The 24887-nt window shown below is 35.5% G+C and overlaps 1 protein-coding gene across 1 annotated transcript; it reads left to right on the forward strand.

Moving 5' to 3' along the window:
* Window positions 1-456: 456 nt before the first annotated feature.
* On the forward strand, window positions 457-24676 carry LOC138709300 (facilitated trehalose transporter Tret1-like). Its single transcript, XM_069839973.1, has 7 exons — window positions 457-580; window positions 3218-3316; window positions 6650-6800; window positions 13050-13185; window positions 14139-14347; window positions 18010-18285; window positions 23662-24676. Exons 2-7 carry the CDS (start codon window positions 3276-3278, stop codon window positions 24535-24537), a joined length of 1689 nt encoding a protein of 562 aa, XP_069696074.1. The 5' UTR covers window positions 457-580; window positions 3218-3275; the 3' UTR covers window positions 24538-24676.
* The last annotated feature ends 211 nt before the right edge of the window (window positions 24677-24887 follow it).

Here is a 24887-nt window from a genome sequence, read left to right on the forward strand (position 1 = left end):
ATTGCTGAGCGCTGCAGTGAAAGTGTTTGGAAATGAAACTTACTACCATACATAAATCCTTAACTATATTACCGTGTGCAATGTAAGAAAAGTTCATGAAATTACTTGAAATGTTATGCCTGTCACATAATTTCAACCAGATAACATACGATACAACTGTTGTGTCGCCAAGAAGTCTGTCTGGGTACTATCAGTGGTGCAAGAATACCACTCTAATGATAACGATTATCTGTTTGTATTAACTGGTTTTGACGAAGTTGAACATAACAATAAGCTATATAATTCTTATGCAGTCCCTCTGAAATTAATTATACATGCAGGAACTATAAAATCTTAACTGAAAACTATTCACGGATACATTTAAAACATATCGGTGAAATGTAAATTAACCTCAGATTAGAGCACCACCACGATGTAGGTTATGTCGACGCAGTACAATTTTCTGGAAAGTTAAACAAACAACCAGTGCTTAGATTTCAAATTGTTTCATTTAAAGTAGTGTTTAAAATAAAACCTATCAATAGCATTTTATTACTTCAAAAGTTATTGCAATATTTGTAAACACAACCACCGATCACAAGTAAGTCTAAACATTAACAAAATCAAATTTAAGAATGTCGTTCTAATGGTGATATAATACTAACAGAGAGAATGAGAATATTATAGAACAATAAGGTACGTTGTGTAGGCTATACAGGGTGGAAATGAAATAATTCTGCAGATTGATTGGGACGACATAGTAGACTTAAATAAGTAGAAAACTTATATTACGTTTTACGATTAAATGCACGGTTAATTAGAAAATTGAGTTGGAAGTTTCAGCAGTCTGGCAACATCGCCGCTAACACACTGCTCTTTTTTCTCGTAATACACATGTAAGATGTTAACGAATTCAGGTTTGTGTCCCTAAATGAATACCTTCCAGCTCCCTTTCTGGCTACAATGTTGCAAATTGCTTGCATCAGCCAGTCACTTGAAATTAGTGTTTTTTTTTAAATTAAATTTGCACAAAAACCATCCACCGTATTTAAAGACGCCGGAGGTATAAATGATCTGCCTGGTATCAAGTTTGCACATCGTGGAAAGGGAATAATCTGCTTTTCTAACAGATATAAACAGATACAGCAGACAGACATATAGACCTACATGAATTTTTCACGAGTTGAAATTATATTAAATTACGGGTAAGGTAGATGAAAAATAGAAAGTTGCTGATATGAATTTTGTTAAGTTCGTAAGCTGGGAGAATATCGCTGAAAACCCCGCCTCCTAAAACATTGTCCACTACAAGTAATATTACCTTCACCAGCATCAAGAATCGAATTCTAGATCGTAGAATGATCTCGAAGTCGAGCAGTGATATATCTGAGGCAGTTCTTCCTACCACGAAAATGTTGTTGCCTCGATATAAAATTATATTTTTCGGGCCTTACTCTCTTCCTCAGCATTTTTTTGGCTACTCAATTTTATTTAGCAACGCAATAGAATTTGAATCTGCCTCACAACACAGAACAATCGATCATATTTTTAGATAAATATCTTCCTTTTGAGTTTACCAGGTTCGACAACATTTCTTCTTCTATCCGTAAAGTACTCAGTAGTGTTGATATATTTAAATTTGAATAATGTACCGGGTCATAATTTTGTTTTTACTAACATTTCTAATATTAACCTGGCTATATCTTTGGATTAACGGTTGAGAACCGCAAACACTATGTTACCCCCTTCCACGACCGGAGTTTGATGATACTAGTGTAAAATAGAAACAAATCACTTTACCAGGTATAGGAGGGAAGAAAAGTAGTGCATCCATTTACATAAACTATGAACTATTACGAGTTTCAGTTTAACAATTTTCGTTATGTTTTTATTTACTCAAAATACAGTACAGTATTAACAATAAGTGTTTTTACTCACTAACTAAACTATCCAGGCGGATGTATTCATTATGCAATATATAATATACTGTCTACTGCACATTAGCATACAACATAGAGAGTGCATTTAAATTGAAAAATAATCAAAATCTGGATATTTAAACAAATTGTTGAAAATGATGGCCGTTCATTTCTATACGGCCTTCAGTTCTTTTGTGTGTATATTATCGAAAACGTTCTTAAGCATATCTTCTGAAATTGAATGTATTGTTTCTGAAATGTAATTCTTTAATTCTTATATTTTTGTAGGATGTTTAACAAACACAACTGTATTACAGCAACCCCAAAACAAGTAATGCAAAGCATCAGTCAACATGGGGGGGCCATAATCCCGTGTCTCTTGAAATAATAATTCTGTACTTACTCTATAACAGAGTACCTTATTTAGGTATTGTAATCACTTCACTTCTGCCCGATTCGCACAGATAAATTTACTCAGATTGCTATCTACTGTTCGTCCAAGTAGTTATGTCGCAGGGTCGTAGAAAGGGGGAATCATGTGACAGTTACTTAACGAGACCCTTTTATTTCTATTATTTTAAACAGTTGTATAATATTACATAGACGTCCAATTCCTGACAGCAAATGTTTTCAGAAAAGAGCTAAGGCAGCCCAGCCACTAGCCTTTACAGAGGGGCCAGTAGAAACGGATGTTGGAAACAGGGAAGCGACGTAACCAAACCTGTGCGAAAATATGATTCGATAATGAATACACTTTATTCACTGGAAAACTACGACCATATTTCTCGAACTTACTAATACTCACTCAAAACTGTATACTGTTACCGTAAGACGACTTTGACTGCATATGCTGCCTTGAGTGGAAGTTCACTAGTAGAAGGGGTGGAAGTGAAGTACATTCAAAAACTCAGGTACAATAAAAATTGAAGTAAAAATAAAATGATGTCCATGTATAATACACTCCATTAAGATTGAAAGGAAAGGAAAGCGCCGTAATGCTGCATTTATCATTGGTTTTTTAAATTTTAATGAAGGTATCTTGCTTTGTTATCATGTTCATTTTGTATTTACAGGAGTATTTGGTTATGATTATTATCACTTTTTGCAGGAAAAAAAATCACATATTTTGTTGAATTTTTAATCACATGGTCAACAGTTAATTTAATAACATATATCAATGAATACTGAACGAGTATTCAGAGTAAGCATTATATATATTTATGTGTACCTTTGTTTCCTTACGCCATGTTATCTAGCAGTGACAACGATTATGCAACTGTATGCAGTATCTCGTAATAAATTTTCTTTGCTTCCCTCAGTTCACGAAGACTCAAGGCGACGGTGTATACGTTTACGATCAGTGAAAGGCATTAACTTATGAACAGCATGAAGTTTGACGAAATAGAGCCGATGACAAGGTACAGTAAATCAATTATGACACATCATATTAGTTATGATCAAAACGGAGCATAATACTCTATTGTTATGCTATTGTGATAAATAAGAATAAGAACCAGAAAATAGTGAATTTCTAAGTAAAGTCATTATACTTACTTACTTATTGGCTTTTAAGGAACCCGGAGGTTCATTTCCGCCCTCACATGAGCCCGCCATTGGTACCTATCCTGAGCAAGATTAATCCAGTCTCTATCATCATATCCCACCTCCCTCAAATCCATTTTAATACTATCCTCCCATCTACGTCTCGGCCTCACCAAAGGTCTTTTTCCCTCCGACCTCCAAACTAACACTCTATACACATTTCTGGATTCGCCCATTCGTGCTACATGCCCTGCCCATCTCAAACGTCTGGATTTAATGTTCCTAATTATGTCAGGTGAAGATACAATGCGTGAAGTTCTGTGTTGTGTAACTTTCTGCATTCCCCTGTAACTTCATCCCTCTTAGCCCCAAATATTTTCCTAACCTATGTTCCTCTCAAAGTGAGAGTCCAAGCTTCACAACCATAAAAAAACAACCGGTAATATAACTGTTTTATAAATTCTAACTTTCAGATTTTTTGACAGCAAACTGGACGATAAAAGCTTCTCAACCGAATAATAACAGGTATTTCCCATATTTATTCTATGTTTAATTTCCTCCGAGTATCATTTACGAGTATATTTGTTACTGTTGCTCCCAGATATTTGAATTTTTCCACTTCTTCCAAAGATAAATTTACAATTTTTATATTTCCATTTCGTACAATATTCTGATCACGAGACATAATCATATACTTTGTCTTGTCGACATTTACTCCCAAACCTATCTCTTTACTTGCTTCAAGTAAAATTTCCGTGTTTTCCCTAATCGTTTTCTGGATTTTCTTCTACGTAAAGTCATTATGATTTAAATAATTATAGTGAAACCGAACTTCAATGTACAATGTTAAAAGTACTTCTTTAAAAAAAATGTCATCAAAATAATATCAGAGCTGATATTTTCTGCGGTATATACGTTTACGAACAGTCATAGCCTATGGTTGCCTTACTTTTAGAATGCACAATAATAATTAAGGTGAGACTCCAGTGAAAACTATGAAAATAAAAATATATATATATATATATATATATTCGCTATTTCACTTATTTAGAATGTATATTTTCATAACCCAAATGGCTTTAATTCAATTCTGATTACTAATATGTTTCTTTTTTTTAATTAAGTATGTAAGGGGGTATGACATTTAAAGAGCTGTCAAAATTATTTTTTGCATCAAAGAACTTCTTTTTACAAATCTCTGTTGTGTCCCTGAAGTTACTAGATTAATGTAGCGGAGGAGAATTTTAAATTTACATAAATATTCTGTTTGCTTTCAGTAAGTTCATATTTCTTGATTCAACACCAACTATTTATGCAAAATATTAATCAATCTGGATGAAATTTTTACTCCAATTATTTATGAGGTAGCTGCATGTTTCTATGCATTTATTTTGCTAGTTTCATTTCATTTCATTTAGTGTTCTGCCCAAGGGCAGGTCTTTCACTAGAAATCCAGCTTTCCCCTTTTCTGACCTCCTCTTTGTTTCCTCATATGATCCATACATCTTATTGTCGTCTACTACCATCAGATATCTTCTTCTATATCGAACTCTTCTCCCGTTCACCATTCCTTCTATTGCATCCTTCAGTAGGCAGTTTCTTTCAGCCAGTGACCCAACCAACTCCTTTCCCTCTTCCTGATCAGTTTCAGCATCATTCTTTCTTCACTTACTCTTTCCAACATAGCTTCATTTCTTATTCTGTCTGTTCATTTCACACATTCAATTCTTCTCCATATTCACATTTCAAATGCTTCTATTCGCTTCTCTGCACTTCGTCCTAATATTCATGCTCCTGTCCCATACAATGTCACACTCCATACAAAGCACTTCACTAGTCTCTTCCTTAGTTCTTTTTCCAGATGACCGCAGAGGTATAAAATATAATTAATCATAGCATTCCATTGCGAAATAATAGTATTATTCCGTTTTTGGTCTCCCACTTTCAGTTATAAGTTATCTGCCGACGTATATGTTTACAGGATCATCCCTTTAGTACTGGAGCTCAAGTAGGCGTAGTCATATCGCATCTCTATGAATTGAGTTAAATACAATTCTGTGCATCTGATTCATCATCTGGTCCTCAGTTCCGAAACATATCAGAGTCCTCTAGCACCGTCACACTGCCATCTACTTGCCTTTGTGTATACTACAAGATGACTCGGGTCGCGGTGGGCGGACAAGACAGCACCAGATAACATACGTGTCAATTCGCATTTTCAAAATAGAGATAATAATGAAGAGGATTCTGGTGACGTTGGAATGATTAGAGACAAAGTTGTTATAACCCTAAAAAATTCTCTCGCAATATTGTTTTTTTCTGCAACGAAACAAAACACAATTTTATGGTAAGATTTATTGAAACAGATACAGCAATTTTTGGGCTACGTTTCAAGATATTGCTCACCGGAAATGAGAGTTTTGTCAGACCGTGGGATCATCTTTTGTAAGCCTGTGTCATAGAAGTCTGCCTCTGGGATCGTCTGCATCTCTCTGTCACTGTGAAAATGCTCACCGGACAGACATTTCTTGAGGTGCAAGAAACTATGGTAATCACGCGGCCTCATACGCCTCTGTGCAAAACAGATCTTGTGCAGGAGTTCTCTGGAAGGTGTTTCAACAACCACCCTACAGCCCGGATCCCGCTCCCAGCGATTACAATCTTTTCTTATATCTCAAGAAATTCCTGCGCGGTCAGCATTTTCACAGTGACGCAGAGGTATAGACTGCTGTCACACAATGGTTCCGATCCCAGGCGGAAGACACGGATACTGGATCAAATTTGAATATCTTTGTGTTCAGATCCATATAATTACTATTCCGGTGTAATTTTTACTTTTGGTGTTGATTGTCGACAACTAGGTGTTGTATTTTATCATTAACTGAAATAAATGATCTTACATATAATGCCAAAGTATTTTTATAACGGCGTTTGTCTTTTTTTACAAAAAAAAACGTAATTTCGTTGAATTAATAACAAAACTGACTTACATAGCATTTAAAGAAGAACGACTTAAACTCATTTTTCACGCAATATTATAATTAATTACAATGTATGTGTTTGTCACCAATAATGTCTTCTTATGGCATCAAACACTTCGTTCAGATTATTAATGTTATAGCGATTACAAATGTGTGTAACATGGCATACTGTACTTACAAACTTAACAAAATACTGCAATAATAACATTGTATTGTTTTTATTTCCAGTACTCAAGAGCAGGGCGAAAAGAAAATACAAGAAGCCACAAACGAAATTCTTTTGACTGATATAGACCAAAAATGTAATGAAGAAAACTATTCTGAAGATTCCCCTCAAGACGTTGTTAGTTCTCCTACATCAAGACCACTTTTACCACAGGTAAGGCCAAATCTGAAATGCATTCAATCATGGAGTTCATATTTCTCTCTGGATATCCACTTTAGTCCACATTTTGATCTGATTCTAGACGTATACGTTTTGGAATACTCTCACATGGAGTCAAAGCCACTAAAATCCACAAATAAAGTAAACAATAACAACATACATAATATATTATGATATCCGAATTAAGACAGCCATACCGATACTACTTACAATGCTTAATCACGACAATTTTGAGACAGAAAACCATATGATTTGGGAATGCCTAATGAAGGTTCCACACAATGTGGATCATAATGCATGAAGTATTTTACTGTAGGCTATGTTGAATAATGATGTTAGTTGCTTCGTCTTTTACTTACTTTGGCGCAGAATGGAGAGCTAACACATCTGCAAAAGAAAAAAAACAATGTCTGAGAAAAATGTTTATGAAATATTGAAGGAAAAACGTAAGAAAAAAATGTTAGGAAATGTCTGTTTTGAATGCCTTATTGAATGTGTTTCAAAGTGGACAGACGTACAAAAATATGTAGGCTAAATGATGTGACCATAAAGAAACAATTATGGAAACAAGAAATCAAGCATTACAGGGAACTATAATTCTATCATTTATTTTAAAAGGGCAATAAGTCAACAAGCCAACAAAACTGAGCTGAACAGCAAGAATGTACAGTAGTGGCAAAAAAACCGGACCGACCCTTGTAGCTGATTTCAAAGCGTTGTTCACCCCAGAGCACGATAGACTAGTAACTAAGACTTTCGCAGTTCGAATCCTGCCTGGGAAGGAACCTTCTTTTGTTCCTTATTCAAATTTATTCCCAATGAACGAAAGCCTGTTATAGACATACCTGTATGTACTGAAAATTCCGGGAATCCAACTCAATACAGTATTGGAAAAACCTGGCATTCTCAACATCTTACTCATCAGCAACCACTATATGAATTTTCTATAACGAAGCTACATTAATTCAATTTCATTTACTTATTTTAAGAAAAAGAATAGCATACAACTTTTGTATCACAGTTTTCATTCGTCCTGATTCCCCCTCCCCTCACTAAGGCATGTACAGTAATAATATTAAGTAATGTCGGCATTTACCCTTAATGCGTCATAAAAATAGTGGTTCTGCTTATTCTTTCACGCCAGTATAACCCGGTATTTACTCACTTAAAACACATTTGCTTATTGCTTTAACTGTTGGAAAATATTCACCGTTGTCGCTAGTAACCTAATGGATCTTTTTATCAACCTGATTCGATATTTTTACAAATTGTTTCGCTTTTATATATGTAACGACACCGGAGTCGAAAATGAAAAAGTATCGGCGAAAGATAATAATAATGATAATAATGATAATAATAATAATAATAATAATAATAATAATAATGTATTTATTTATTTAATCTGGGAGAGCTAAGGCCAGTAGGCCTTCTCTTCCGCTCAGCCAGACTCTAATTCTAATTTAATAAAATTGGTTACATAGTTATTACTAAACCGCGGGAGTGCGGGCCCTTTACCGTCAAGTTAAGTATGACTGGAGCCTTCCGTGGCGAGTGTACTGAACTCTCAGGTAAGCAACTCACTATGCGTGCTTCAGACGTACAGTCTTGAGTATATGAATTGCATACATACATTTCGTACTTATCTAATCGATGCGATGTCGACGGAATTTTTTTTTACAATAAGGAATTACAATGTACAACTATGTACATACGTAGATTGTCAAAGGAGAAACTTCAGCGTTTGTCAGAATATGTTTGTACTGCGAAAAGCTTCTTTCGACATCGCGTGAGGTTAATGGAGCATACGTGAAAAGGTTTACATTGTCGATTAAGTTTTTTTCCTGATTTTTCACCAAACTGTTCAACTCTGTATAGCCATTATTTTTTATTATTACACTACGTAATTTGTCATTTACCTTATTAGGATAGTCCTTGGGGTATGTTGTTAATTGTTTCCGATACTTTCTCAATTAATTTAATACACCTGGACATTAGTAGACCAGACGTTTCCAGTTGAGTTACAACTTATGGCAAGTTTCCGTAATCGGTCTTTATGAATTGTAGATTTTGATGCATATTTTCTTAAGTCAGGGATTTTGCTGTTGTAATGGCAGCTGAATCTTCGCCATCTAAATCATGAATAACTAGTTTGACTTTAGTGTAATGTTCTGCGAAACATAAGGCAGCTTCAAGCCAGGTGTCCCATCTTGTAACTAAGGGTTGAGGTGAAAGGGGGAGATCTGGTGCAATTTCTCGAAATTTTAATATATTTGAAGGGCCTTTGAGAATTTTTTTTTTTCATATACGTTATAAAACAGTCCATATCGCTATATAAAGCACGAATAGCTTCAGCAAATCTGTGCAGTCCGTGCGCCAGCCAAGTTAAATGCACCATGTTGGAATACCGCCCTTTAAGTTGTTTTACTACCTTAACAATATATGGAGCTGCATCAGTGACGAAAAAAGTACATTATCATATTTAATCCTTTCCGGCCATAAACGACGCACAGCCTTATAAAAAACTTGGACAACAGTTGCATGGTTTACCATTTCCAATTTCTCTGAAGTTAGCACAATTTTTTCCCTACACAGTTCTCGGAAAGTATACCGACCACCACATTTGCCACATATCTACCACTGACGTCTGTAGACTCACCAACTGAAACCCATATATTTTCTGATCGTTCAATCTTTCTCGAATTTTGACAATCGTATACTGGTACGAAATTGGTAAATATTCTTTAGGCATTGTTCCTTTATGTATTTTTAAGAAATGATCTAAAGTGGGGGTTGTCCAAATTTCTGAATGGAATGTTTGTTTGTACCAACATGTCACATAAGTCTATATTGAGTTGTGACCAACTATTTCAACTCCATTGGTTTTTGTTTGAATTGCGTTCAACATTTTCATTGTGGCCTTTACTATTACAGTGTCTTTCAAAATAATACTTCTGAGTTCGTAATAATCTGGAATTTCACTTGACATATACAACGCTATAATAGCCTAAATATATCGCTTCCGAATTGTTCCACTAAATTATTTAGTATTGTACTTCGTGAACGAGTTCTTTTAGGCATTGCAATATGTCTCATTTCACACGCGCAACTCTTTAGTATGACAGCTAAACACACTCCGAATGTTTCGGGTTCGATGCACGGAACAGTACGGCGAAAGGCGAGAGAGACTTACGTCATACTCTATACCCGTCTGCATAGTCAACTGCAATCGCCGTATAGGGCCCGCACTCCCGCGGTCTAGATATTACATTAATATCAAGACCATAAAGCAACATGAAAGTGAATAATGAAAGATGGATAAGTAATGTTAGTGTGACAATAATAAACATTGGTAAGAAATAATGATAATGATAATAATAATAATAATAATAATAATAATGAGATAATTTAAATATTTATTCTGTGATGTATATATATACATATATATATATATATATATATATATATATATATATATATATATATATATATATAACCATTAAATATTGAGAAACCGGAACCAGCTATTATTGTTAACAGGAATTGTTACAAAAATATTTCGTTAGTCTATTCTCAAATTGGTTTGATGTCTGACAGTCCCTGACATTACTCGGTAGGGAATTCCAAAGTCGAGGAACAGCCACAGTGAAAGAAGATGAATATGAGGATGTTCGGTGGGAGGGAATGGATAATATTGAGGAGTGTTCTGATCGTGTGTCTAGGTTATGATGGGTGGATAAATTTTGAAAACGAGTCGCAAGATAGACAGGAGTGGAAAAATGCAATATGTGAAAGTGAAGGGATAGACAGTGGATTTTCCTATGATCTTCAAGACGAAGCCAGGACAACATTTCGAGGGATGGTGTTACGTGATCAGCCCGGCGAATATTGCAGACGAAACGGACGCACATATTATGAACACGTTGTAGTCTCTGCGCCGAAGTAACGCTTAGATCAGTAAATAGAATATCACAGTAATCGAAGTGGGGCATAACGAGTGTTTGCACTAACATTGTTTTTCATGGAAAAGGGTAGAAAATTCTTCAATCGCCTTAACGAGTGGATTAATGAGAATACTTTTTTGCAGGTTTCTGCAACTTGAAGGTTCCAATTTAAACTTTAGGTAGGTACCTAGAGAAGAATAAAGAAGTGTATGTAGTATCTGTGAACCTAGAAACGGCTTTTGAAGGAGTGGACTGGAATAAATTGATGGGGATCCTTAAGAAAATCGGTGTGAATGGAAAGAGAGAAGACTGTTCAGTAATCTTTATATGAAACAACGAGTTTCAAAGTGAGGATAGGAGAAGAAATGTCAGAAGGAAGTGAAATTTGGAGACGAGTACATCAAGGATGTCCTTTATCATCTACACTGTTCAACATCCACTTGGACGTTTTAGTAAAGAACTGTCCTCAGAATATAGAAGGCGTGATAGTAGGAGGAAGAAGAATAAAGTGCATAAGATTTGCTGATGATATGGCTTTGTTGGCAAAAGAGGAAAGATACTAAAGGATATGTTAGTGGAGCTAAAGGACAGCTGTGAGCAATATTAGATGAAGATAAATGCAAATAAGACCAAGATCATAGTCATAGGAAAAAATTACAGAAGATAAACTTGCGAATTCTAAATGAGGCAGAAGAGTAAGTGGACAGCTTGAAATGCTTGGGATGTATTACAAGCAGCAAAATGAGCTGCTGTCAGGAACTCAAAACGAGGATAACAATGGCAAAGGAAGCTTTTAATAGAAAAAGAGCATCTTCTGCGAAACTCTGGAAAAAGAACAAAGGAAAAGAATCGTTAAGTGCTTTGTATGGAGTGTGGCATTGTATGGGGGCAGAAACGTGGACATTACGACGACGTGAAGAGAAGCGAATAGAAGCATTTGGATATGGAGAAGAATGGAACGCGTGAAATGGACAGACAGAATAAGAAATGAAGCTGTGTTGGAAAGAGCGAGTGAAGAAAGAATGATGCTGAAACTGATCACGAAGAGGAAAAGGAATTTATTGCGTCACTGGCTGATAAGAAATTGCCTACTGAAGGATGCACTGCAAGGAATGGTGAACGGAAGAAGAGTTCGGGGCAGAAGAAGATACCAGATCATGCACGACATTAAGATATATGGATCATATGAGAAAACGAAGAGGAAGGCAGAAAATAGGAAATACTGGAGAAAGCTGGGTTTGCAGTGAAAGACCTGCCCTTGGGCAGAACACTAAATGAATGAATGAATAGTATATATATCAACTCAAGGCAGCCGATATCTGAATATACTACGTATGGGAACTAACTGGTTCACCCTCTGGGCGCATATCTTCAATTAATCCGCTCCCACATGCCATAAAATTGTGTAAAATATTTTTAAGGCAGATATACATGCTCTCTCATAAATTTTTGGTGATTTCGGTATTTTATGTTTCTTTTTGTTGTTTTTCAGTAAAGAATTTATGTCTATGTAAAAACTTATTACAATAGTGGTATTTTTCTTCCAATTTAAATATTCAATTTTAGTTATGACTAGCTAGCGATTTCCCACTGGAAGATATATTTTCTATTATGAATATGTATATTAACTGCAAGCATGTTATCTTTATTTTCACACTTAAATGCTCTTCAAGGTCGAGATAAAGTACTCTAATATTTCATATAGAGTATACACTGTGATATTAAATAATAAAACAAAATTTAACCAGTCTTCTTATAAGAACTTTTTGATTAAATATGTAGGCATAGACGTTATACTGAAAAACTTTTTAGGATTTAACAATATGTTGTTGTTGTTGTTATCTAATGCCGGGCTCTGGCAACGAAGCCATTAGCGTTCTTGCTCTCCAATATTTCTCTGTGGTGGATCCATCAGGTAGAACTTCACAGGTTTGTAGATGATCTTCAGTCATTTCTTCTTCTTTGTTGCATAGAGGACAAGTTACTTAGCATAAGTGTAACCGTTTTTTAAGTAGGCACCAATTTTTTGTTTGTAATGGTGGTTACATCACCCACTCACGTAAACCCCCAGTATGACTGGAGGGCCACACCTGTCGTTGGTTAATGGGTCCATCGGACCTGGCCGGGAGGAGGATTTAATGATTTAACAATATGTTGATTTGTTTTGTAATTTAAACATAAAAATCAAATAAATAACAAACAAATACACATTACTGTCATTAACATTACTACATTTTTCATGTTCTGCGTTTAAATGCCTACCATCAGAAGTGGTTTCAATTGTCTTGTTTCCATATTGTAGGTGATCATCGTCATATCTACCTGTGTGGGCGCCATGGCATTTGGAATGAGCATGTCTCATACCGTTATTTTAATACCTCATCTGCAGGAAGAGAACAGCACCCTCTTCGTAGACGAACAAACAGGCTCTTTTATAGGTATGTAATGGGAAACAAAAGTGCACTGAAGAGGTTGAAAACTGCATTTCTGCCTAAGTATTGCACTATAATTCAAACAACATACTGCTTCATAATTTAGACAAATAAGAAAGTTACACAGAGATAATGAAAAGTAAAGTTTTAAGTGGAAAGGAAGAAATATGTAAATAAAGATTTAATTGAGAGAAGAGGTTCCGGGGAACTCGCAACAAATGTATTCGCCACTTACAATTCGGCACAGAATTACAAGTCGTAACAATTAAGATTCGTCACACAGATTACAATTTCTAACAGTTATATCGGGTTCATAGGAATTCATCAAAATGTTGCCATATACCATGGAGTGTGTGCTTAGTTATCTTACAGAATGTATTTTTAACATTTTCTTTCCCACAATAATGTATTGTGTTGGTATAGAATTTTTAACTTTTTCCTTTCCACAATAATGTATCGTTTTCCTACGGTTTCTACAACTTTCAATTCGAAGTATTTTCACTACTTCTTACATTACTTATAAGTTCGCGACGATCTATTCGGCATCACGTAACCACATATCGCGCGACATTTTCTAGACACAGATGAAAATGAAAGGAAATTACAGAGAATAATGGTACAATGACGAGAAGATCTTATTACTCCAAACAAAACCTCACAACCTTGATTTTGTCCACCTCAATTACAACTCCTCTGTCACTTAGATACTTGGTTCCGCTGTATTTTAAAAAATTACCATGTTTGCCAAACATAAAACTGTCAAAAGTGGTGCAGTGTGGCGTTATGGTTTACGTGGTGAGTGTAACTCATTGCTAACAGTAACGCACGATCAGACCAGAATCATAAAGGAACTTCAGATCGTTCCAGAACTATTGCTAATTCGGAGAGAATCGAGGAGAAATTAGGGAATGTCCATATATGGTATATTTCTACATAATGTGTAACTCTCGTTTCCACAGCCAGTATGTACTCTATTGCATCCCCCATTGGGTATTTGGGTGGTGGTGTATTCATGGACATTTGGGGTCGCCGGAAGGGGAAAATATTGGGTCAAGTTGGCTATATCTTCGGATGGGCAACAATAGCGGGTGCTCAGAATGTCGGAATGCTGATAATTGGCCGAACTTTCGACGGACTCGCTAGGGGAATACTTTCAGCAACCGGCCCGGTGAGTACAGCTCAAACTAGATTTGTCAATTGCGGGCATTTTTGTCCTTCAAACGAGGTGAAACAGTGACGTAGGCCTATAATTTTTTAATCGTATGCTTAGATGCGAATCTGTAAGCGGAAGGTCCTAAGATTCCTTGTCAGAGTAAATACACTATCTACCAAAAAGTAACTGGGCACCCAGGATTTTACGTGTTAGATGCCATGTTTCGGTGGCTACTATGCAATAGTATGCAGACAATAATGTTCACCGGTTGGACTGGCCTGCACAGAGTCCTGATCTCAATCACATTCAGCACCTTTGAGACGAATTGGACCAGCGATTGAAGTTTCGGGAAATTCGACCAACTTCCATTGTCCAACTGAGTACCATATTGCAAGAGGAATGGCGACGCATTCTAGTGGATATCCGTGGATATCCTACAAAAACTAATGGAGAACATGCCTGACGGGGTGGCTGCTGTTATAGCAACAAGAGGTGGTACCACGAGGTTCTAAAGGGGTAAAAAACAGTGTCCAATTACTTTTTGGTAGATAGTGTAGTATGCCCGCGTCTGACGTCCCTGGCTTAAAAACCAATTGTCAAGAGTGATTTTGTTAATTGTAAAATTTCTGCTGTTACTGATTTAATTTAATCTGCTGATTCCAAAAATGAAGTCAGAATTTCTCTAGCAACCACCACTTTTTTCTAATATTTGAAAAATTGATTTATTTTATTGCTATTGTACAGTCCTTAACATACAAATGGAAATAAAACATTTCAAATATTTCATTACACTGCTTTAACAATTGACCTAAACTTTATATCGTTTTTGCCTGTGAAGTCAAAATTCATAAAAATGAATTTTATTCTTCATTAGACTGTGAGAGTTAATATTAATTCTCAGCTGAGTTGGAACTTACATTCATGAAACAAGTTTCATAACCCGTGTTTTCTTCGTCCTAATATTAAGTGTGGTAAATGTATCTTATAAAGTGAAACATACCTCGAAATACTGTATAAATAACATGAACAATTTTTGTTACCGTTGAGATTAGTTAACATTTTATTTTACTACACTAGTTAAAAGAGCTTACGAGTGTTCTTTACATTGCAAAATAAATGAAGACATGAACTGGGCCCCTTAAATCTGTTGTCCTCCATGTAATTCTATTAACTAGTTGTCTAAAAGCATCCCGCCATATGGCTTTTCCAATTCCAATGATATGCCAGGAACCTAAGTATCATTCAACAGACTGTTACTTTCTACGAACCACAGATCACAAGATTACAGAGAACTTTTCAATGATCTAATACAGAACTGTAACGTGATGAGGTGTCATGTATCTCTCAAAATAACTTCTTCGATTCTCATCTATTTTTTCTTTCCTCAAAACCTTCGGGTAATGAGCGACGAACATGTGGAGCGTTTTCATCAGGATTTTTCGAAAATGGAAAGACGATCCCAGAAAAAATGCAGCTCAAATATTCTATCAGACTACTGCTGGACCTTCAAAAGAGATATTTCTCAAGCCAAGTATAGCCTAAAATCTATATCACACAAATTTAGGTAAATAAATATGATTTTAGGTAAAATATTACAAGATATCCATATCTAGAAAATTAATGCAATTATTCCTTAAGTAAATAGTTATTGGTGGGAACGCATGGTATACTGTTAGCTTGTTACATTTTCAAAGAAGAAACGAAGTCTACAGAAGTAAATTCAGATATTCAGATTTAACTGTGGGCCAGGAGTTTTGGTATTATATTCTTGAACATTTTTTTTTTCAAACCATATAAGCAGGGATAAAAACTGTTTGAAATACTGATGAACCAAGAAAACAATCGACACGGAATGAAGACGGAAACACAGGAGACGACCTCGTCCTCCCCTTTCACGGAGTAAGAAATAATATTAATAATGACAGGGAAGAAGAACAGAGCCCCTGGACCAGACAATCTAAGAACGAACATCTAAAAAGTATGTCTTTACTGACGACAACATGAACAGCAGTTTTAAATAATTGCCTAGGAAAGGGATAAGTACAAGACGACTGGAGGAAGTCCACTTTAAAAACTTCTCTACAAAGGAGAAGACAATACTAGCAATCCGGACGCGTACAGAGGGATCGAGAACCTTCTCAAACAGATCCAAGACATAATCTTGGGAAAGCAAGTGTTCTTCGACTGCTACAAGACATTCGACTCGATCAACTGAAAACTGCTCAAATCGAATTTGGAAACGTTAATAGGGAGGTCGAGATTGACAAGACTGATAGCAAATATAATAGCTGAGAACCACATCCAGATAGATGACAACGTAGGAAAATCGAATGTTTGAGTCAATAAAACGACGTACAGCGTACTGCAGGAAGATCCAATACGCTCTGTACTCTTCAACGTCCTGACACATGACGTAGGAAAATATATCATAACACTTACGAAGATAAACTATAATTATGTATGTTATCGAAATATCCCAGGCATCAAGCATATAAGGCATTTACAAACAGCTACAGACATCCTAGTAATCATGGAATCAAACATTGAAATCGGGGTAAATGAAGACAGGAAAAGTTAATACAAAGAGAGAATGTAAAACGCAATAGTGAAATTCTGAAGATAAAATCAGTTATAATAGCTGGCCTCAAGATCCAAACCAGAGACTATTTTCTCGGTACAATTGAAAGAGACATATACAGCCGAAATAGGATGCATAAACAGCATCTGAAATCTCATGGACATGTCCTTAGGAACAGCGATGAAGTTCTTTGAGACAAAAAACTCTGGCTAATGTGTGTATATACGGGCTAGAATTCACCTGGGAACGTCTAATTACGAAGCAACTCAGCGACTTGGAAAGTCTGAAATCCAGATACATAAAGAGTGTGCTCGGGCGTCGAACTTCATACCGTCGCGTCTTGTGTATGTGCTAGCCCGGAAAACGTACCTTCTGGGCAACCTGGGCAGGAAGACGTTGCTACCACCTACAGAGATCTACTGTACAAAGAAGCAGTACAGGAGAGAGAATAGAAGCTGAAGGATATCTTGGAAGATTTCTTCACAACTAACACCATGATGTAAAGAGGGTGAACAAGGGCCAACTATGAAATGATGTACCTAACTAGGGACCTTGTGGTACATACATACTTCACAGTATGCTTGACAAAAAGATATCACAATTCTGTGTTAGCTGCGTGTGTGAACTTTGTGGCGAGTGCTGAGAGATACACATCCCATCCTGATGCGTGAGAAAAGGACAAAAGCAATCAACCAGATCATAAGGATCCACTAAATCCCAACAACACATGCACACTGTGTGCTATTCAAAGTTGTTAATATTATTATTCAAAATCATACACAATCACAATATTTCAGTTGCCTATTTAGGTAAGAATGTTTTCGCAAGTATTTGGTTAAATATTTTATGAGAATGTAATATTTTTAATTCTCACTGTATGAATAACTTTGTGCCAATTTACTGGGTAAAGGTTCTATACAAACTATCACACTGAACGAATATTCCGTGTGTGATATGGTCGTTTCCTAAAACTTATGCACAGTTTCCGATATATCAGTGGTATCGAAATCGACCTATATCATCTAATCTTTCTGGTGAACGGTTATTAGGGGAAACTATTAAGATGCCCGTAGCTAACAGTATATCGTCATCTTACTAGGTAATGCTCGACGAAATGACGGACCCTCGTCTCCGTGGATTTTTCTCCGGCACTGTCATGCCTTGTGTGCACATTGGCGCAGTGATCATGATGGTTCTGGGAACGTATCTGCCTTGGCGTCTGGCAGCTAGCCTCGCACCTTCTCTCAACTGCCTAGTGCTCCTTGTCTACGTTTTCTATATCCCAGAATCTCCTTCATGGCTTGTCAGAAGACGCCGCTTCGATGATGCTCGACGGTCATTGCGTATTCTCTGGGGACGAAGACGCGAAAGAGAGGTAGGTAACATTCACCTAAATTATTTATCTCCATGTAGCCACAAGATAATAATTCAAATTATTGTTAGTCCGAATGTGATAACGAAATTGGGTTCCATTTAGATGATTGTAGGTCTATTTATTTATTTTTTATTTACTCTTTTACTCACTTACTTTTTTACTCACTTACTCACTTATTTATTTATTTATTTATTTATTTATTTATTTATTTATTTATTTATTTATTTATTTATTTATTATTCATTCATTCATTCATTCACGTAAGATTCATGTTTGAAACTGACAATAACAAACAGTATTTCTGGGAGCTAAAAGCTGTTTCGAGACGAATAATACCGATACTTCCCATTTTCCTTGTTAAGATTCTAATTACGTATCCTATTCTGATCATCATTACCTACCACGAACAGTAGACATATTATCATCGTTGTTTTTATAAGAATTCTTCTGCAATATAGTAGTTATCATTCATCCAAAGAAGTTTTGTTCCTCCACAAATCTGTTCTCAGTATCTTCTTCAGTAAGATCTCTTTAATCATATTCTTTTTGACGCCATCCATTGATAGTTCTCTTCGTTTTCCTTTTTTCTCCTTTCCTCCGCAGTTCACTCCAGCATCATCTTCGGTATTCTTCCATTTTGCATCCTCTTCACTTTGCAAACCATTTTAATCTGCTTTCCTAAATTACTTCCGTAATGTTCTTTTCTACCTCCATAATTTCTCTAATCCTTTGATTTCTAACTTTTCCCCTTCTTGATTTTGTCAATGCTCTCCGCCGGAAGTCCACGTCAGTAGCCAATAATTTGTTTTCATATATTCCGTATAATGTCAAAGGCGCTACCTCGTATAACATAACACTATGTGCCAATGACTTATAAATGAGGATCTTTGCTGTATTTTAAATGTTCTTATTCCAAAGAATTAAGTTCAACATCCCAATCATGCTTCTTTCTTCACCTATTCCTTTTTTTTTCGGCTACTCTCTTTCCATCAGCTTCTAAAATTGGCCCCAAATATTTAATTTACTGACCATTTCACTTTCATCTTTTTCAATCAGTAACTTTTCTTCATCTTCCACTATTAAGATTAGATAGCCTATTCGGTTTTCTTGTAATTTATATTCAGCCCTCATTTTTATATTCTTCTTCTAGTTTCCATTATTATCATCATAGTCTTCTTCTTCTTCTTCTTCTTCTTCTTCTTCTTCTTCTGACTGACAAGGTTTAGGTCTTTACACCTTCCGAAGTTAATAATAATTAATCTGTCCAGCTTCTGCGTGGTCGTCCCATATCTCTTCGTACCTTTGCTTGATATTTTAGTGCTTCTCTACAATATCTTGAAGGTAACATCCTCCGAACATGTTACTTCCACTTCTTCTGATATTGTTCTATCTCTTCAAAAATATTAATTTCCTCTAACTGTGTTCTGATATCTTCGTTTCTTAGTCTCTCTCTCTCTATCTCTCTCTCTCTCTCTCTCTCTCTCTCTCTCTCTCTCTTAGCCACACCACATAGGGATCTCATTAACATCATTTGGGAGCATCAAGTCGCTGTTTATCCCGTGTTCTCATTGTCCACGTTTCATTGACATATTTAATATCTTATTTTCACACTATATTATATAATCTCTGTCTTAAGTCTCTCCTTATGCTTGCCCCGAAATTTCTTTTAATACAACCGATTAAATTATTGTAATAACTTATAATAATATTTTCCATTGCTACGGTAGATCCATATTAATTTCTGTTGCGGAAATCATTTTAGAGTTCAAATACTTAAAATGTGAAACCTCTTCAGTTATCTCGTTGTCAATGATTACTTTAACTATACTTTTTTCTCTTCCTAATATTGACATACTCTTTGTTTACTTGCAGAAGATTTTCATTTTATAATTTTTCATTATTTCATTTAACTTTTTGTTGCTAGTTGTAGATCATCATATGTATCCATAGGACTTTTCAAAAGTACCAATGTTTTGTTTATATACACATGTGTCAAACAACACGGATGACAGTCCATATCCATTTCATAAGCATTTATTTATATTCAAAACTTCAAATTGTTCCATTCTTCTTCCAATAGATATGCACAGTTTCGTAGCGATATATAACGATTTGATGGCATTAATTAAATTTTTGGGCATGATATGGAGTTTCCACTTTTCACAGATCACAGAAATATGACTTTTTTTTTCTTTAGCAAACTAAACACACAAGCTTCATCTACAAACTCAGTAAAGAAACTGCAACAGTGCAACGGTCAAAACAGCAGACTGGTTCCTATTGTAATCGAGTTACAAAAATTTAGAAAGAGAGGATGATATGTAGTTACACTTTCACTTCACACAATGTAGCCATGGCTAAAGGATGAGGGGGGCCAAATCCCAGAAAAGTATGTATCTCCTATGCTAGGAAGACGAGCTGACAACAAGGTAGACGTTTTCTTGGAAAACCATACTAGCCTACTTAATAAGAGTTTCGCATTGAGTTTCAACTTGTTTGTCTTATTACTTTTCTAGCTTTTATCCTTCTCAGTGTAGCCACTATCTTGTTTGGTGCTTTACAGTTTCTTATAACTGCCTCTTTTTTTTCTTTTCGATTGCTTTTGCTAGTTTCTCACTGTATAGTTTCCTTTCCGTTTCCTCTGTGTACTCAGAAAAAAAAAATTGCAGAATTTTTAGCTGCTTAATTTACATCATCATCATCATCATCATCATCATCATCATCATCACTATTACTACTGGTAGGTTTCTAATATGTATAAATAATGTATTATGTCTTCTTAAATTATATTGCGGTTCCGTTGATATTTTTTTATTAGTACCGGTACCCCTCCTTCTAGTAGTATGTAGGCGAGTGGGTGCTCTACACGAGCGAGATTTAGAATAGACAATATCACATTATTTTCTATCTCAGATTGCCTCAATAGTTATTTTGATGATCATCTACTATTTACATTGCTCCGTCGATACAGGAAAAGCCAATGTTCACCTACTTAGATATAACACGCGGAGCAAGTCCCCTGCAATCGACAAGCCTCATACTTAGGTAGGGCACGAAAGTCGAGGAATATGGGCAGTAACAAATCGATCATAAGGAAATGGGTATTTAAGATTTGTTAATAAATTATAAAAAGTGAATCCGATAGAACTTTAATACAAATTAAGTTTATTTTCTTGAATATATTATCAATCTCTCCTTTCTATTCCTCGTCACAGAACTTCCCTATACTCACCCTCCTATACTGCCTCGCCTCTGGAATATGTTACCTAGTGACGTCAGGGATTGCCGGACACTGTCACAGTTTAAAAGTTAATTTGGAAAAGTATGTTTTATCTCACGAAATCCGTTTCTGAGAAGTTGTCAGATTTATGCCGAAGTTTTTTATCTTTAGTATTTTGGCAATCATTTTCTTTTGTTAGATTAACCCAGGCGTCTCAAGGGCAACGCATAAGAGTTGTTACAGAGAGCAAGTGTAGATAGCGTAGTCAGCTGACAACATAAGCGCAGTACCAGAAGATAGCCGATCGTTGATTCATGTTACAAGCGAGCTAAGTGTAACTGTCGCGGGAGAAATGCCACAAGCTGCACTTTTGAGTGGTACTATCACAATAGACGGTTGATTTCGGAAGGAATTTTTTAAGCAATTAACAACAACAACAACAATAATAATAATAATAATAACAACAATAATAATAATAATAATAATAATATTAATAAATTTATTTTCTAAATATATATGAATAAGTAAAAAGAAGACATCTGAAGCATGAAGAACTATACATGTTACGTAATTATTTAAGCACAAGGAACTGGTCACCCTACACCATTATTTCCTGGCCGAGTTACCTCATAAGTGGTGTCTTGTTGGTATCTCTTGTGAGGTTCAGACGTGTCTTCGGACAGCTGACAACAACAATACTTCATTTCTAGTAAATAGTTTTTCGCATCTTTCTTTTCTTTTAAATTTAGACTATATTTAATAAAATAAAATTCAATTAAACGATAATAATTAATGAACAATTGTTAAACTTGTTGGTTGTTAAAGTACGTATTCTTATGATATGCCAATATTAATATATTCATTATAATAATAGTTAAATAATATGTTTCTTATTGTTTTCAATAATTAAAAATAACCAAAACATCTTAGAAATTCACAAACATTTATTTTAAATTAGAACTATTCAAATCTTATATCGGTTTCAGATTCTTTTCTCAAGTCCTTCAGTACTTCATTATATTTATTATACTGGTCTTGATTCAAATCAGGTAACAATAAATTTTAGATTAATAAAGTGGTAAGAGTTACCCACTGAAACTTGCGTCTCCCACAATTTCGCTTTCCCTACTAAAGCTTTTATTTCTTCATACATTTACGGTAATAAGGAGATGGGAACACCGAAGCGGTTGCAGATGTTTATTCAAATGTCGCGGTCAATGACGTCATCCGGAGATACACGAACTAGTCCCGCATCTTGTTCCACTCTTACATTAAACAAGAGAAAGAGGAGGAAGTGCTCCGAGAAAGCCCTATTGAGACGTCTGGATTTACCATTTCTCTTGTCTTTGTGACAGGATATTAGAACAGCTTATTGTCCCTTAGTTAATAACGCTGCTGAGTGACAATGTTATTTTGTGTCTGTATTTGTTGCATTTATTTCCACTTTTCATGTGTTTTTTTGATCATTCAATATGTTAGACTAATTTTTATAATTTTGAATTTGTATTTGTATGTTCTGTTGTTTTTTTGTCATATTCATTCTGTCACTCGTTATTAATGTAGATTTTATTGCATTGATGTATAATTTTTCTTATAGTTGTATTGTATTCCTGGTGGTGTGGAAGAGACGGCCTGAGTAAATAAATAAATAATAATAAATAAATATTTATAAAATACAACAATAAATAAATAAATCAGTGAATGATTTATTAAATAAATGAATAACTAAAATAAACACATAATTTAATAGGTAAATATGGAAGTAAGTAAGTAAGCAACAATAAGCATGTTAGTAGAAATGTAAGTAAATAAATAAATATCACGGAATTGTCAAGATGTTCAATAATATTTACTTTGTCAGAAATACTCAGACGTGAACGTATTTGTGACATGATGCCTTGCCAGTATGCGGGGGCTTGGATTCTCGTCACAACAACAGAACACGTTGCACTGTTTTGCTGCTTCCTTTAGTCTCAAACGCATTCTACTAAGTCGGCGGAGAACTGTATTAGTAATTACGTCTACAGAAAAAAATAGTAGACTTAGGGCACCGATTTCTTTAGAACACAGGTTGCAAGATCCACGCCAACTAACAAGTCAGGACATTAACATTTACGTACATGGATTTAGTAAGAATATGTATATATGTTTTACAGGTTTCACTGGAACTGAGGACGCTCACAACTAGGCTAAATGATGAATTTCATCATCCAGAGCCCGGTAATGGAAGAATGAATCTCTGTAAATGTGGTTATATATCCAGCACTTTCCGCAGTATTTTAAAGCCACATATACTCAAGCCTTTCCTGCTGAGCCAGATATTCCTCTTCTTTCAGATAACATGTGGTCAACCTTTCTTCGTATTTTTTGGCATCGACATTTTAATGAGAGTAAAAGGCGAGGCAGACTGGATGGATAGTTATAAAGTCTCAATTTATGGAAACGCGTCTGGTCTGATATCTTGCATCCTATGCTCTTTCCTGTTACTCAAGTTAGGAAGACGATTCATAGCCGTTTTGTCTGGACTTGTAACAGCGATCCACGACATTGTTCTCGCTGGAATACTTTACAAGGAATCTTCACTGCCTTACTCAGGTCATTCAATTGTTTGGGTTAAAATTATACTGATGCAGTCAAGAATGTTTTTCTATCTTCTCGGGATGTCAACATTGCCATTTATTATGTTGGGAGAATTACTTCCATCTAGGATACGAGGTATTTCTTCTGGGTATATATTGGCAATCAATGATTTAGCTATGGGAGGCGCCACAATGTTGTATCCCACATTAATGCGCAGCCTTGGGATACAGGGACTTTATCTTACTTTTGGAATATCTTGCTTACTTTGTAGTTTTTTCGTGTACCTTTTCATACCAGAAACGCAGGGGAAAACACTAGAAAATATCGAAGATTATTTTAAGAAGACAAATGTAATGTGGATTACAAGAGACGAACACAGAATTGATAGAGTAAATCATTTACATAAGTGGTGCTGCTTAAAGAGAGAGAATAAATTTACAGCAGTTTTATAGTTTATTAGTTTCAATGTTTAAGCTCAGCTAAGTTACCCAAATTATATCGGAAGTACTGTCAAAAATAAATTTGATTCAGGTATGCGGAAGACAGTTCTGTGTTGTGTAACTTTGCACGCATTGTATTCTTCACGTGACATAGTTAGGAACATTAAATCCAGACGTTTGAGATGGGCAGGGCATGTAGCACGTATGGGCGAATCCAGAAATGCATATAGAGTGTTAGTTGGGAGACCGGAGGGAAAAACACCTTTAGGGAGGCCGAGATGTAGATGGGAGGATAATATTAAAATGGATTTGAGGGAGGTGGGGTATGATGATAGAGACTGGATTAATCTTGCACAGGATAG

Source organism: Periplaneta americana, chromosome 11 (assembly GCF_040183065.1).
Source record: "Periplaneta americana isolate PAMFEO1 chromosome 11, P.americana_PAMFEO1_priV1, whole genome shotgun sequence".
Taxonomy (NCBI): domain Eukaryota; kingdom Metazoa; phylum Arthropoda; class Insecta; order Blattodea; family Blattidae; genus Periplaneta; species Periplaneta americana.

Bases quoted from the DNA above. Each gene is read 5' to 3' on its own strand.
- LOC138709300 (XM_069839973.1), top strand. From the start codon at position 3,276: ATGAACAGCATGAAGTTTGACGAAATAGAGCCGATGACAAG. The intron at 3,317-6,649 runs GTACAGTAAATC...TTTTATTTCCAG, and splicing joins GAAATAGAGCCGATGACAAG to TACTCAAGAGCAGGGCGAAA. The intron at 14,348-18,009 runs GTGAGTACAGCT...TCATCTTACTAG, and splicing joins TACTTTCAGCAACCGGCCCG to GTAATGCTCGACGAAATGAC.